Source organism: Halichoeres trimaculatus, unplaced genomic scaffold (genome assembly GCF_033239565.1).
Source record: "Halichoeres trimaculatus isolate MK-OKI-2021-1 unplaced genomic scaffold, fHalTri1.1 fHalTri1_scaffold_16, whole genome shotgun sequence".
Lineage (NCBI taxonomy): Eukaryota > Metazoa > Chordata > Actinopteri > Labriformes > Labridae > Halichoeres > Halichoeres trimaculatus.
The window spans coordinates 15,495,051-15,511,968 of record NW_027437194.1 but is presented as its reverse complement, the minus strand read 5'-3'; the positions used below and the strand labels follow the sequence as shown (position 1 = coordinate 15,511,968).

The following is a 16,918-nucleotide window of genomic DNA, read 5'->3' as shown; positions in this document are numbered from 1 at the left end:
GCATAATTCTTTGGGTTCCTCAAACTCCATAACTTTTTAAATTCAATCTTTAGTTAACTCTCAGTGTCTCACCTGGCTTCTTGTAGCTGACGTAGATAAACAAACCCAGGACGATGACGTTGGTGAGCAGAGCAGCCCACCAGTTAATAACGAACATCACCACGCAGCACAGGATGGCTCCGGCAAGAGAAACCCACATGTTGTAGTATTTAAAGCTGGGACGCCAACCTGAAGCACCAAGCAAACACAAGTCAGGGAGAAGCAAAGGCAAGAACTGTACACAAAGGTGTTTAAATATTAATACTCATGGTAAACAGAGGAAATGCACTTCATGTTTAGTTTGGGAAGAAGAGTCAGACCTGCGATTTAAAAGAGAGCATTACTGATAACTTTAATGTGGTTTAAAACAGTCAGAGTTTCTGTTACAGTGCATGAACAAAGTCAGGTTAAAGAATGAGAGTTAGCATCCTGTTAGCCTGGACACCAGAGGGTTACACCGGAGGGTGACACCGGACATTAGGGAGAGTTTTTTATGAACTGGGATTCACAGAGACTAGACTAGAGGGGTTTTAGTGATGGGACTGTGTGTGGTTACATAATGACAGAGTCTAACCACAGGACATAGACGGTACATGATGCTGCTCCTCATTTCTCTGAGGAGAAATCAGCCTGAAGAGATCAGAGCACCAATGTGGGGTCAGGGATTTGTGTTTTTTTAACTCTTTATTTCTGGTCTCTTAATGGATATGGAGCCATGTACCATTTACGTCCATGTAATTACAAAACGACCTGCTGGGAGGAGAGGGAATCTGTACCTGGAGTTCTGCAAGAGCTTTGGTATCGAGTGGAAAAGAGCACAAAATCAAACCAGATGCATTTCATTTACTGCAATCTAAAGGGTTAGTTCACTCAAATCACTCAACTGTGTTAACACTTTCTCAAACAAGTATTTCTTCATGCAGAGAGGCTGAGTATTATTCACCCAGTCAATCAGAACTGACATCAAAAGGACTGATCCAATTCCAGTTTTGCATTTATGAATAATTTGACCTGACTGAATCTAAAGAGGGGGAATTCTGCTTTCCCATATTTTGAATATGAAAATAAATCCCTGATTTAGGATCCCCTGAGGGAGCTGTTTAAAATGATCAGTTCAAAAAACACCACCATCTCTTCAGGAGACTTACTGAAATATGAGGTCATAAGGTCATAGTATACGCCAGAGTGACGGGGCCTCAAACATCAAGGTCTGACCATAACTGCCCCAGACTCCAGAGGGTTTTTGTTTTACAGACAGCAACAAAGTGTTTCAGACTGCGGCTGATTTAAGAGTTTCTAAAACACTAATGTGAGGAGAAAATATGTTTTTTTTCACTGTAAGTCATGTAAAGCTACTACAGGGTACCAGAGGGACAAAATAAAGCCCCAACAATTTATCGTTGAACATTTCTCCCAGCTTTCTTTAGGTCTTTTATTTACAAAAAACAGAGACTAGTATATGAAATCAAAAAGATGCAGAACTCTCAGAGCTCAAAAATGCAAAATCCAACACATAACACTTTTGTTTTAACTCAAGATCAATCGAGAAACTAATATTTGGTGGAATAGCTCCTGGTCTGTCCCTTTGGTTGATCAGCTGATCATCACTGCAGTTTCTCATCACGTTGAAGGAGACGTGTCTGAGCTGGAGCTCTGACACTGGAGAGGAGCTGATTGCATGCATGCAGGGATGCTGATAGGAGGAAAAACTTGTAGTGGTCTCTGAGGCTAGTTTGTAAAAATTGGAAACCACTGGGGGTTTCCCCTGAGATAAATCCATGCAGAGTGTCTCTGTCACATTAAATATCACACTGAGCTGAAGCCATTAAACAACAAACAGAAATAAAAATAACAGAAGATCTTTGTTCTGACTTTACACAACGTTCCCTCAGTGTCATCAGTGAGTGAATCATAGAAATTATTTTTCTGATGTGGCTGTGTCTCAATGACAGTGACGCCAACCCTCCCGAACTCTCTGCTTCAGTTTTATTTCAGTGACCGATAGATTAAAATGGGGAACAGCTGTGTTTACAGCCGTGTTGATCTTTGTCTGACTCTAACTGATTATCTCTATGCTAATGTAGCATGCTTTCTCTCAGATCTCCATTAGCTCTGTACCGGCAGTCAGACAGGAGTCATACGAGCAGTAAAACTCGGCACTAAGCTCTTCGCTGCTCCGGCCACGTCTAAGTGCTTCAAGTAAATCCTTCTGAATCCTCGTCATTTCCAATCACAGTCAGGGTTAAACAGCACAGGACTCGTGACTCAGACATCCTGGTTGATGAGGTTCTGGTTTTTACAATCAGACAGGGGATAAGAAGCTGCTCTGCTGTCTGAATTCCTGGATCATCCATCATGTTGTGATTCTAATATCCTGTACGCTTGTTCCTGGGTCTGGATCTTACCTGGAGAGTTGGCCAGAGAGGCGTGGAACACGGAGAAGTTGATCAAAGCGTACGACGCCAAGAAGAAGTTGGAAATGATCGGAGCAATCACGTTCAACTCAGCTGCAGGAAGAAAACAAACGGTTAACTTAGACAAGGTCAGAAGACTTCAACTCTCAGGCTAAACCACTTTTTATCACAACATCAACATCTCAACAACACATCCCATGCTGGTTGTTAGCCAGCCCGGTGTGATAGAAACTTTTCCACCACCTTTCTTTTTATTTACAACTCCAATAGTTCATTAAGCCAAGAATGAGAAGCAGCTAATTAACCAGTTTTCTTCGTTTATTGTAATAAAATACCTACCTATGAGGATAAAGGCCAGAGCGATACCAAAAGTCAGGATGTAACCTCGCAGGGGCTCGTTGTTTTTCCCGTAGCCCTTGGCGAACATGCTCAGGCCGGGGTAGATGTTGTCCTTACAGAGAGCCTGTGAAAACAGATTATTTGGTATTCAGCTGGTCATACTTCCCTGTTACCTGAGCTTAAAATAAAACCTTCTCACTTACCTGGAACACTTTGGGTGCACTGACCAATGAGGCCAGAGCTGAGGACAACGTGGCAGAGAAGATTCCAGCAGTGATGATGGGACCAAACCCAGAAACCAGACTCATCACCTAAAGGAAAGATTTAATAAAAAATTGACATGGCTTGATTGTTTTAGCTCTCGCTTTAACTTCACCTTCAAGTCAGTACCTGGAAGTCATTGTGGAGTCCGTATTTGCAGGATTTGTCACTCTTGCAGGAGGAGAAGTCGTAGCCGAATTTGCAGGCTGCATCGGTGCAGTTGATGAACTGAGAGCTCAGGGTGTCGTTCAAGCTCCCGCTGGCGTCTCTGACGATGCATGAGCCTGGTGTGATTCACAGGATGGAAGTCAGTGTAAGAAGGTAGAAATCTCAACAGCATCGGTTAAAAACAAGGCATGTTACTTCACCTGTGGAGACGGCGACTCCCAGGTAGACGATTCCTGTGATCAGGATGGCCAGAAGGGTTCCTCTGGGGATGGCCAGCTGGGGGTCCTGGAAAAAGGATAACAGGCTTTGAGATGCACAAAACTTTAATCTGAATAAAACTGAGCCTTAAGTTAGAGATCAGCATTAAGAGGAAACTTAGATGCAGCAGAAAAGAGTTGGAATAGCATTTGGGCTCGTTTTCTGAATTTTCTGGTTTATAAGAAGCTTATGTTACTATCAGGGATACACAGGTATCAGTGGGAAGGGCCCAGTTCATGGTGCCGATCAAAGCCACCAGCTCTATGCTTTTTTTTGAGGGGCGCTCTGTTACTTGATTTGGGATGTTACCTCTGATGCAATTTCTTTGTATTTTGCTGCATTACCAGTCTACGAGGTATAAAAGTTTAACATTGAGTATTATTTTCTGTACGTTCTGAAGATTTGCTTTTACCAAACAGCTGGTAGGCATCTAAAAACTACATAGTTTAAATAAATACTAACCTCAGTATTTCTGTATACTCATTTTTTTGCCTATTACCCAGAAAATTACTAGTTTTATCACACAGCAGGACAAACAAGTTCTTAATTTAACAATGGTATCAGATCGGTTGATACCCAAAGTCCAGGTATCAGTATTGGTGCTGAGTAGGGGTGGGTAAAAATATTGATTAATAGATGCATTACAGTATTTCCCTGCCCTATTTAAAACTGATTCAGAAAATTCTCTGAATTGATCCACCTCCTGGTCAGTGGGGGGCGCTTATGAGGCCGCGCTAGACCAAACAACAAAAAAATGCTCAAACGTGAGGCCACACACCATATGGACATGAAAATAAATATTTAAAAACTGACAATAGAAACTCTAATTATTTAGAATTTAAATCAATATTGAATCAAATCCCAACTTCAAGAATCAACAATAATAAACTACTATTGAGACCAGAAAAGTTGGATCGGTGCGTCCCGTACACCGTGCTACACATCTATAAATGTCTTGTTTCAGGAAACTTACTGCCAGGTCTCCTGAAATGTTGGCTCCAGCCAAAATACCAGTGGCTGCAGGGAAGAAGATGGCAAAGACGGAGAAAAACGTTTCTTCTCTGAAGTTTGGACCCATATTTTCCCACATGATGACACCTGATGAAATAAAAAATAGATGTTTAAGCAAAAAGATAACAGAAAAAGCAAAGCCAGTTCTGACAATACTTGATATAAAAAACTATCAGGGGTTTGGAAGTTTAACAGATATCCGTCATACCGTCATAACCAAAGTAGCCATATTGCTCCTTTGATTTGAAAGGGATGAAGGTGCCGATGAAGTAGTTGATAATGGCTGTGATGAGGACAATCAGCAAGAAGATCTGGGCCTGGAAGAAACACATTAACAATTCATTACTGTCAATTAAGACCACATTTACATCAAATCAGATTGAAGTACTGCTGAATTTTACCCATAGACCATATAAAATGTGGCTGTAATCTCTGAGACATCATCCAGTGGTTTCTGAAGGAACATTATGGAGCTCAAAGATAGTGGTCTCCGGATAAGAGAAGCTGACTCTAACCAACTTTTGATGAGTGGTACTCACAGTACAGTAGGAAGCAGAGAGGTGGAGCTGAGACAGGTTGACTTAATTACCCGACCATCTTTAGCACATCCCTCTCCATCCAGCTCACCATGTGTGTGTGGATAGAAATTAACACTGGGTGTGTCTGCACTTTAATATCATTTGAGCGATTCTCGTAGTAAATCAGAACCTGAGTGGAGCAGCTACGAGCAGCAAATGATGCTCAGCTTTTGGTGGGACCCTGGTCTCACCTTTGCCTCCCACTCCATTCCCGCCACTGAGATGCCCAGCAGGAGGATCACGGTGATGGTGCCAATAATTCGGATGTCATTGATCTCATCCGTCATGATGGCGTCTACACCCTGAAAAAATAAAACAAAGAGTTCATGAATGGGAGAAAAAACGTGACAAAAGCAGAACCAGTTTTTGAGTCCTTGTAGTTTTTACCAACAAAATTTGGTTATGTTACTAAAATATCAATTCACTGTTTTCTGTCTTGTGTCACTCCATCTAATAAAATAAAAACAGACTGATTTACTGATTTCGATCATTTTTATACAGGCACGCTGTTGTCTGCTGGTATGTAAAAGAGGAAACATGACTATTTAGGACGTCAGACAAACAGAAATGTTGTCAGGTCATACTTTGACAGCAGTTTTCACACCTCCCTCCCTCCCCACTCAGACAGCTTAATGGCATCGTTCCTCTAAATGGATGAAATGTCAGAAAAACACTCCCAGCAGCTCTGGAGTTGGCAGGTCTCAGTGCTTTGCTTTTAGCAGAAAAACAAATGTTATTTGCTTGTTTTCCTTTTTCTTTCTCCTTTTACATTTAAGACCCTACATAAAGGCCAACAGGAGACACAGGAGAGCAGCTAGTAGACCCAAAAAGTGATAACCAATAATGTTGGTTTATGTTTTTTTCTGCCAAACTCACTGAAAGTTTTTTAGAAACTCAGGACAAGAAGCAGTAATTGTTTCAGAGTCATGACGCGCAGAGAGACTTACAGCAAGCAGCTCCACCACGGTTTCAGCAAAGCCGACCACGTACATGGCCACAGCCACAGCGTTGGCGAAGGCAAAGATGAGACCGATGGAGCCTCCAAATTCTGGACCCAGACTCCTGGAGATTAGGTAATACGCTCCACCTGGAGGTGAATGAGTGAGTCAGTTAGCATTTCTATTTGGCATATAGAGTCATAATCTAACAGCATGTCTGCATCTTGAAGGATTACCCTGGGAGGGAATTACAAGCAGCCTTCTGGAGAAAACGAACATGTTTGATGGTGTTCAGGGGCTGACACAGTATTACTCAGAAACCAAAGTGACTAGAAAGACACCAAACTTCCTCTGATGGCCTCACAGGTTAACCACAGAGATCCACAAAACCTCCACTTTCACTCCTTCACACTTTGTCTGCATCAGCTGCAGCTCAGCAGCTGTTCACACCAACACTCTCTAACACTTCCCAGCTGCTTTGATCAAAAATAAAGCCTTAAAACTGAGCAGAATGAAACACAAAGGCTCATTCCCCCAAATCTTTGAGCTGTTGAGTGTATAAAATGTCAGAAAATGGGAATTACTGGTTCCCAAATCTTAATAAGAAATAAAAAAGTATCTGTTTCTTTGTCCCAAATAAATTGTCCTATCACACCCTATGCCTCTGTGAATGATGACCAGCTTCTCTGTTTTTCCTGAGCATTGAGCATAGTACTGGGCAGTATGAGGCAGTATTTCTGCCCTGTTTCACTGATGCTCATAGAAGATGACGGTCTCAGATCAGGCGACTGTAGGGATGCAGCAATATGAAAAGTTTGGCTTTAGTTTTTAATTTTGCTGTTATGGCAGATAACCGATATTTACCATTATTAATATTGGTTAAAAAAAATCTGAGATGATGCGTCCTGATAGTTTTGAGAGAAAGACGGGCGTTATTGAGAGAAAAGACAACCATGGAGAGGATCAAAGGATGTAGCACCCAAGATGAACACGATAAAAAAGTACGTTTTGTCTGTTTTTTTGGATCAAAAACAGACAGAGGAACATAAAAAAGGGAGTTCACTCTTCTTGGGTAGTTTTGGTGTTTACATAGTCATAGAAAACAGTTTATATGGGTCTTGAAAGATCGTTCAAGATGCTCAGAAAATGGCCGGTAACTAATGAGTAAATATAAGCTGATGCAGATATGTTAAAAAACTGACCATTATCGGCAAATACTGATATTGATACCGATATATCGTGCATCCCTAGATAACTATAACGCCAAATATTTTACAGGAAATAAATTTTGGTCCCTGAGAGATATTTAAAAAATCAAAACACTTCCAAACAGATGACAGCGCTCCTCTCCTGAGTAGCTACACGGTCTTCTCATGCATCACTGGGCTCTCTTCTTTATCCTTCTTTGTCCTCCCTTCACATCAAAGTGCACACCTTACTCCCTTCCAGCTGTTTAGCCTAGCTACAGATCCCAAGTCATACCCAGAATGCCTCTGTTTATTGTAACCCAGCCTTCAGTAAGGAGGGGACGGTGTGCTCAAAAACACTGCAGTATGACAGAACATCTAAAACCGACGGTCTACCACACAGCACTGACCAAGCAGTTGGTAATTCAGAAAGTTTTCTGTGCGCTGCATCGTTCTCACTTAAACCAGCCACTTGTGCTCAGATCAGAAGAAACAACAAAGGAAACACAGGTTTTGTTTAAGGGAGGGGCAGGACTTCATCACTCTCTCGTATCAGTGCTTAGTAGAGGGAAAAGTGTAAGAGGCTCGTCACCCACATTTTATACAGACAGTATTCTTATCAAAAAGAAAACAGAACTGCTTTGAAATCAAAGAGAAACTAAAATATAAAATGTAAACATCTGAATCTCTTTTTATCAGCAGTAATGTTTCAGTGATGTAACTTTTTTCCTCCATACTCACTGAAAATCTTTTGTTATGGGAACACAGCTAAGTAGCTCTTTGTTTAACTTCCAGTAATCCTCAGAAAACTTTCAATGATGAGGTCTTAGATAAAGTTCAAAACAAACAGAGCTCCAGTCGTCTGTAAATAAGCCTCTGGGTGTTACTTAAAACCCACTCTCACACTAGGTTTGTCAGAAAAGACCTCAGTTTGGATTCTTCTTCTTGTCAATACAGGTAAAAACGTGACAGAAACACCGTCCTCAGGAATTACTTGGTGTTTCTTTTGGATTTTTTTTACTTTTAAAAACACAAACAGGCAAATAATGAGAACACCTGAATTCAGTTTGAGTATGGGTCACCAGGGTCAGGAATGAGAGCTGTGGCAACAGCAGTTAGCATGTTAGCTCAGCCAGCAGAACATGAATGAACTATAGTAAGAGTTCAATAACTAGTCAACTTAGCGATTTTACCAAAACAAACCTGGTGCCACTTCCAGAGAAATAATATTCAAGGAAGGGGACAGACAGCTGACTTTCACAACAGCTTTTTCCTCTTTCCTAGAGAAGAAATCTGTTTTTTGCTCAAAGCTAACTGTCAAGCTACAAATTTGATCAATTTAAGTTGATGTGAAATTAACATAATTGATGACTGCTGGTTTAAGAGGCGCCCTCTAAATTTTGCCCAAGGCCCTAAAGGACCTTTATCCATTCGTTTTTTATAACCTTATTTTGTTCCTACGGCAAAGTTTAAAGTTTACATAAAAGGCAGAGTTATATTAGCTTTTATTTTCGTGTATCATAACGTTGGAAACTGACAGACTCTCATTAAAGCATCATCTCGTTGATCTAAAAACCTTTTTCCCATGAGGTAAAAATCTCCATGACTGAGTCCAGGAAGTGCAGGATAAACTGAACTCTTGTGTAATTTTTATTCCATATGATTTTAATCTTTATTGACCTAATTAGCGGCCTAATCCGGTGACAAATGTGACGGAGGAATGTGTTAATATCTGTGTCAGACCACCCACTCTGCCTTGGCGCCGTAATCTGATTGAGTTTCTGCTCTCACTGAGACGCTGTGATTTTAACCCCTTTTTCACTGAAAAATAAAAATACAAACGTGTTACCGCAGAGTGTGCGTGTAACAGCATGAGCAGCTGCCATTCATCCATCACTGACACACACACACACACACACACACACACACACAGATCTCCTGGTTTCACACTGCACAGCAGGAAGACGAGGCTGAATGTGAGGAGAAAACTCTGCCTTTCTACAGGGGGGGTGGAAGGAAAGAAAAGTGGCGTGTACCTCCTCGTACAAATCCATTGGTGGCGATGGCGGATGTGGAGAGGCCGGTGATTGTTGTCACTACGGTAGCCATGGCAACAATCAAACAGGAGAGAGCTGTGAAGAATAAAAGAAGCAGTTTAACCTTTCAGAGTGAGGAGAATGTGAAACTATTAACAGTTTTCCAGCAGGTTCCTCCAACCGTTCTGAGAAAAGTAACATCAGAGCGTCAGCGTGTGATGATATTTCACATCAAAGCGCACAATTATCAACAAGTACCGCGGAGGAGGATGACACGGGGGGGTTCAGGGACAGTGGGGAGTGAGAAAATAACTGACACAGATGGACGAACACTCAGTACGAGCCGGCCACACAGTGAGACCCAAATGTCAATAAATATGGGCCACGTGCCGCACAGCTCGCTGACTTCTCTGAAGAGGGAGGTTTTTATCAGACTGGTGCCGACTCTGGCACATCAAAGTGAAACATCAGTGTGAATCAAACTGACTCGGGGGCCAGCCTCTTTAACCAGACTTCAGTTAGAGGTGATGGTTGAAATGTGACGTTAACAAGAAATTCAGGGAGGATGAGTCCAGAGCTTTGGAGTCTAGATCTCAGGACAGGCAGAATCAGCTGGGCAGTAGATCTGAGTGCGTCAGATGAAATAAATCAAAGATCAGAGAGAAAGACAGAAACAAGCCAAAGATTTCAAAAATGAATCATTAAAAGGGCAGTGAAGGGAAGCAGTAACAGGGGACGTGGTCATATTTCTGTTCACCAGCTGGAGACCAACTACACGTGAATCAGACAGGCTAGGCTAACACCTAAGCTAAGTGCTTTACAGTAATGGAGATAAGTGGTGTTAAAAGCCTGCGTGACTTTTTTTAAAACCAATAAAAGATGAAAAGAATCCGACCCAGTTTGATCCGAGCCAAATGTTAAAAACACCAGACTGTGGGGTCAGACGGTAACCCCGATAGATCAGCTGATCATGGAAACAGACTAAAGCCTCCTGCATGTTTAAATGAATGACTTTCAGGCTGATGTTTCTCCTTTAAGAACATTATAGATCCCATTTGATCAGTTAGTACTGGCGACTATCAACACCTTGTACACGTCACCCAGATTACAGGTCCATATTATGAGATTATTTAGCAGATTACGACATGTCATCTTTGTCTTTGAAGCATAGTTTTCAATTTAGTTTTAAAACACCATGAATTCAGCCTCTGTGGAGGATCTGAAGGAAGATGCAGAGGCAGAAATACACTTAACAAAAAATGGATCAAGAAGAACCTGGGCCACTCTACATGTGATCCAGAATCTGATCCAGAATCTAAAATGGAATCTGATCCTGAACAGGAGAGTGTTGAAGTGTTGTATATCTCTGGGATGTGCTCTAAAATTTGATTGTTATTGTGACTTTCTTGCTTTTCCTGAATAATGTCATGTGGTAGCCTTTGTTGTTTGAGAACTCTGAGGTGAACTGGTTGGCAACAACAACAAATGTTTGCACAACAAACTAATATCTCTGAGTGAAAGCTGTGTTTTTTTTTCCAGGAGGTGGGCTACAGAAACACTGCAGAGGCTTTTTTTCTTCCATATGCTTAAAGTTGTTGCTGGAGGATGGCTAAAGTATATATATAAGTATGTGTATATATGTGTGTATATATGTGTGTGCGTAAGTGAACAGGTGAAGAGTATTTCCACTGAGTTTAAAGCAGGTCAGGTCATAACAGACCTGTCACTGTTGATTCCTCTGTTCCTCATTCTACCATGACACTGCTGCAGAATAAATTACACCACATTCGTGACAAGGAAGCATGTTTCACCACCGACTCTTTCCTGTGAAGAAACCGTTTCACACTCTTTACACAACCTCATTGTTTACCCACCAAGACTGAATGTTTAACAGGTTAAATTCAGATTCCTCTACCTACCGATTCCAGCCTGACCCACGATCCAGGACATGCGGATGAAGAGCATCACACCCCAGATGTTCAACATGCAGCGAACCTGTCGAGGGAGAGACGGTTACTGTGGGAGCAGGTTTAGACAATCCAAATATTACAGTTTTAACAAAAACTATAACTGCTGCTGAGGACAGCACTGTGCAAGCCTGGGTTCTCTCCAGGTACTCTGACTTCCCCGAGCAGTCCAGAATATGCTCAACAGGTGGATCAGCCACACTAGATTGTCCATAGGAGTGAGTGTGAACGGTTGTCTATGTCTCTACATGTTAGCCCTGTAGAGGTTGCTGCAAGTTTAACCCTAATCTAACACCCAGTGGCCCCAAAAGGGAAAAAATAATGTATTTATGGATAAACCATAAAAAAAAAGTTGAAATAAATTTTCACTCAAGAGTTGCTGAGTATACCAGAAATTATGTATTTCAGATTAAGAACACAATCAAAACAGTTAAAAACAAGCCTTACCTTTGAGATAAAAACATTATAATTCAGACAGATGCAACCTTTTTTGATTGAAATTGTTGTTGTTTTACATAAAGTTAACATGACTAATCCAGACTGGGTATTGGGGGTCATTGGGGCCTTGAAGAGTTCTGAATGTGAGAGACAACTTCAAATCAAGAAATGAATTTTCATGAAATTAAACTTTTTATGGACATCTTTTATAAAGGAAGAGAAAAACCCCTCATAATTCTGCACAGTAGGACATCTTCAACCATGAGTACAAACATTGCACAGTCTGTGAAGTCATCAAGAGAATTTCCTGTTGTTTGTTTTTTGTTTTTCTTTCTTAATTTGGAGGCTGAATTTCTTCAAACTTGCTTTCTTTCTTTTCTTCTCCTTTTTTCTCATTCTTCCTCTTTTCTCCCCACCCTGCTCACAGTTTGCATACAGAAGAACCTCATAGCTCCAGAAAAGCAGGGTGGATGTTCATGGATCAACTGAGTTTAGAAACTGTATTTCCTACACTTTTAAAAAAGTAGAAACAATGTGTGATGTTTATACTAACCAGGAAGTTAGAGACATCTCCTGTCAAAATAAGAGCCTTGTGATAGTATCCAGACACGTCTTAAAACAAAAAGATGCGTCTTCTGCAGAGTTCATAAAACTCAGAGTTCAGCACGTAGTGGAGGTTTCTTCTTCTGTGGTTTTAGCCAACAGCCTCTAACTGAACCCTGAGTAATTCACAGTCAGTTTCTAAAATCCTGAGCTCAGTGTGATGTGCTAACACATTCAGGTGAGTTTATAGAGGCACACTTTTCACCTGAGCTCCACTTCAATCAGCCCAACTGAGTATGAGAGAGAATGACAACATCAAGATCAGAGCCACTCTCAGGTGTGTTGGTTTTACGTTTTCTGTCTTAGAAAAGTTTCTTTATTTATCTTACAGGAGGAATTTCCTCTCTAGGGCTAAGTCAATGTTTTCTTATCTTAAGAGTTAAAAAAACTATACCTTCATTGAGCCTTTTGAAAAACACCAAAGTTCTTTATTTCTTTCTTTCATTCTTTCTTTCTTTCTTTCTTTCTTTCTTTCTTTCTTTCTTTCTTTCTTTCTTTCTTTCTTTCTTTCAGTTGTGCCATTATTTTCAGTGTTGTTGTTCATGTGAAGCTCACAGTTTGTAACTCATCCTTCAACTCTCTGACTTTGTTTTTTTCTGATTTTATTTATTTTGTTTGTTTTTTTTAAAACAAAAGAAAAATGAAAACCAGAGAGATCCAAAAGACTGAACTGTTACAAACAAAATGACAACCCAGGCCAGAAGGAGGCCAGGAGGAAAACCTTTCTCACTTAGGACGAAACACTGAAGAACAACATGTTTCAGTCACTTCACAGTTTGGTTTTTATATCTGAGGTGCCCTGGATGTTATTTTGGTTGCTGCACTTTGTTTCTTGTTAAGATAACTTTCAGTCTTCAGATTCAGTTGAGTATTTCACCAGAATGTATGATCCTGCCTTTAAACCTTGAGCTAGATTTTCTTTGAAACTTTCAAGACTTTGTAATATACAGTTTTTGTCAGTGGATTCACTTTGTAGAAAAAAAAACAGCTCTCTTGGCATGGAAGTTCAGTGACAGATTGAAGGATTATGAAACAAAACGGAAACAAAAAACTTGAATCGACTTAATGAAGTGACTCACCAGCACTCCTTTGATCCATCCAAACTTCACCACTCCTTTTGACTCAGCTGCTTCTTTAGCTGCTGCCTCTTCAGCCGGCGTCAGCTCGTCACCATTTGCAAAGCCATCCTCAAACGGCTCCTAAAGACAAAAAAAACACAACAATGTAGGTTTGAATATCTCAGGTTCAGATACAGAAACTTCATAAATGTTTGAGCATTTTGAGATATTCAATCTCTCACTCATTCAAAATGCTCAAAGCAGACTGTTAGATTCAACCCTGATCTCTTTTTACACTAGTTAGTAGTGTTCTACACATAGTTAAAACAATGTGTAGAAACTATGTGCAAAAGTAAGTTTGCAGAACTTTTTTGTTCAACAAAATATGATAAAATGAAATGGTTCATCACTGACTGTTGTTTAAGAGGGCTGGGATGAATAAGTTCAGATTTTGTTGCAGACTTTCTCTGTCCATGTAAATTTGACAAAGTTTGACGATTTCTCACACACTGCTCTTAATATGCCAGTAAATATCACTGACTTCTGTCTGTTTACTGAATTGATGTTCATATCCCTTTTTTATTTCAAATTGTGATTTTAAAGAATAATCATTGTAAAAAGTTCATAAACTGTTAGGCTGTGAAAGTTTGGGGGTCTGCAGGGAGAAGACAGGATTCAGGTGTTTGAGGCAGTTTGCTGTCTATCAATTTTCCACAGCAGGGCTACTTTTTAAAAAAACAAATAATCTGGTGTCTGTGTTTGAAAGGAAAAATAAAAAAGACCGACTGCATTTAAATGTGACCTGTAAGCCTCACTTCAGTGCGGTCACACACAGGAACACCGGGACACATAAACGCCTCATTTCTCTCTAAATCACTCAGAGCGTGTGTCAGCACGGCGGCCCCACACAGGAAGACTCCCCCCTGTGAGCACACAATGCTGGTGACGCTGTCGTTGTCCTTGTTGGACTCTTTGGAGAACATGTCTTATTGTCCTGACTGCATTTATCGCTCTGGTAACGACCTCCGGACGGACATGGCGGACCCCCATGTCAGACAGAAACAAGCTCTGACATCTCAAACAACACCTCAACAAAAAGAGACATCAGCGTCAACTTTACGGGAGGATTTTATGTGACTGTTACTGCACCGGATCACCGAGAGCACACACGGTTTATCCTCTGAGGACAAAGAAGAACACCTGTGGGTCATTTGTGTAGGAGCTGTGGGGTTTCAATCATCCTTTAGGTCTCCTGTTAGATCAGTCAAGAAGTGGAGAACCCTTTAAGTCTGTGGTTACTGATAGCTGTAAGATTTAGACAGATTCCCTACCTGTAACCGTTCAGTAGAACTAGGCCCACCCCGTCTGCTGGGCGGCTGTGATTGGCTGATGTAACCACGCTTACTCTTCACACTCAGAAATGTCCCCATACAACCAAAACATCAACATACAGGCAGAGGAGGGGTTGAGGCAGACACAGACACTAACACACATCTATAGAGGCCTATAGGAGACAATTGAGCAGGATTATTCCTGTAAAAGTTGACATTTTATTTTTTATGGAAAATCCCGTAGACTCTACCTAAAAGGCTTAAATACATCAAAAGATAAAATTTGAGAGATCTTTATTAAGGCTCGCTTTCATTCGATTTTATTCATATCAAAATCAAATCAAACCTTTAAAATGACCTTTACATCTTCAAAAAGATTTGATTTTTGCATTTTTCAGCTGTCAAAGTAAGGCACTTTGCTCCTAATATTTTATTTTTATTAATTTATCTTATTTGTTTGCATCTAATATTTTGAGAAGCTCTTCATAAAAGGCGGTCATCATTAGGGATGCACGATATTATCGGCACAATATCGGTATCGGCTGATAAAAGCTTAAAAACACGTTTATTATTTTTATTATTTTTTATTATTTAGTATTATTATTTTCCATCTGAAAAATAAGCTCCTTAAATAAAATGTAGCACTTCATTTATTTGCACTGCAGAGCTCTGTGTCTGTCACCAGGTTGTTACAGTAGCTCTAAAATAATCAAATGCAACTTGGTTATATTTAAAAATGCATTGTACATTTAAAGTTCATGTGATCTAAAGAAATCATTTTTCTGTATTTCAAAACTGAATGTCTTGAGTTTGAAAAGATTATACATTTCTTATTTATGGTAAAATCAAATATTTTTTGTCTTGTTTTGTGTGTGTTTCTTAAACAAATAAGACCGTCACAATTAGAGTAACATATAAATTCCAGTACAGGATAGACTTAGTTTCCTTTACAGTGAAAAAAACAAACAAACTTGGGGTTTCGATATATCGGCATATCAGATATCGGCAAAAATCCAATATCGTGCATCCCTAGTCATCATTGTATTCAATGTCTGAACTAGGGCTGCACGATTATCGCAATCGCAATCGCAATGTCAGCACATGCAATTCAGATTTTTCTCCATGATAACCAAGCAAGTCTGTAGACTCATCATGACACAACTTTTTTTATTAAATCGCAAGCACAATCGCAATATTGTCCACCTAATCGCAAATCGCACCTTTTCCCCAAATCGTGCAGCACTAGTCTGAACAGGTGTACCACACAGGTCATCTGTAGGGAAGTCAAGCAGAAATCAGGACTCTTTCACAGACCCACTTCCTGCCTTTAACTGAACTAATCTAACTAATCTTATCAAATTCTTTACATCCAAATATTTCCTGAAATAATCAACTTAAACATATTTGTTCTTCTCAGTCAGCCCTTAATGACTCTGGAGAAAAAGTCAGAAAGGTGAAACATTAACTTCCTTTCACCAGCTCTCTGGATCTCTCATCCCACCTGTATCAGTTCTATCAGTGACTGTCCATTCCAAATGTATCCAATCTGTTTTTTACAAACTAAAAACTACAAAACTCAGAGTTGTTGTTCTGTGTGCAGGTTAAAAACAGACTTCTTTTCTTCTACTTCTTCTACTTTAGGTTTCCTGATCTTTAAGGTTTTGTTGAAAAGCTCTGGTTGCTCTAAAATCAGCCTGGTCTTCTGGGAACATGAAAGCCTTTAGAGTAACTTCCTGTCTGCCTGCCTGTTACATGGTACACTTTGTTCAAACCCTGCACTGAGGAAGCTTCCAGAAAAGGCTCCAGAAAGTGGAACCAACAGAGGATTTCATTTGTGGGGTCAGAGAGCTGCACCTCATCTCCGCTCTTACCACACACTGTGAAGCAAACATTGATGTATGCAAAAGTTCAGTTTCTCACTCTGGAGGCTACGACATGCTAATGATGTTCAGTATACTTCCGCTGTCAACAGAGGGAAACACCCAAAGAGTCCATACCTGCAGGTGTTAAGAACGAAGCTCACAAAGAGAACATGTCGAGGGTTAGAAACCCAGTGATCACCAAAACAGATCACAGTCTGAACTTTCTAAATCTAACCTGGACTCTTATTGTAAACATGTTTTTGAGCTCAACGCTCATATTCAGAGAGTTTCCTGTTTGTATGGATGACCTTCAGCTTAATGGATCCTCACTGTGCCGGTTCACAGCAGACAGAGGAAGTGCACTGTTACAGTCCTGACCTGCTGCTCATTGATCAGCAGTAATGTGTGCACGGCCCCTCAGGCTGCACTG

At 40.4% G+C, this 16,918-nt stretch overlaps 1 protein-coding gene across 2 annotated transcripts in view; it reads right to left on the bottom strand.

Annotated features, from left to right (window-relative positions):
* slc12a2 (solute carrier family 12 member 2) overlaps positions 1-16,918 on the bottom strand; it is a 79,645-nt gene that overhangs the window by 27,275 nt on the left and 35,452 nt on the right. For both annotated transcript variants that reach the window (XM_074690519.1, XM_074690520.1), the window contains exons 2-14: positions 13,317-13,436; positions 11,149-11,224; positions 9,230-9,325; positions 6,016-6,155; positions 5,260-5,370; positions 4,699-4,807; positions 4,453-4,577; positions 3,422-3,506; positions 3,183-3,337; positions 2,996-3,103; positions 2,793-2,916; positions 2,445-2,546; positions 73-228 (exon numbers count right to left, since the gene is read on the bottom strand). In XM_074690519.1, the coding sequence (XP_074546620.1) occupies positions 73-228; positions 2,445-2,546; positions 2,793-2,916; positions 2,996-3,103; positions 3,183-3,337; positions 3,422-3,506; positions 4,453-4,577; positions 4,699-4,807; positions 5,260-5,370; positions 6,016-6,155; positions 9,230-9,325; positions 11,149-11,224; positions 13,317-13,436 (1,507 nt within the window). The remainder of the gene's footprint in view (positions 1-72; positions 229-2,444; positions 2,547-2,792; positions 2,917-2,995; positions 3,104-3,182; positions 3,338-3,421; positions 3,507-4,452; positions 4,578-4,698; positions 4,808-5,259; positions 5,371-6,015; positions 6,156-9,229; positions 9,326-11,148; positions 11,225-13,316; positions 13,437-16,918) is intronic.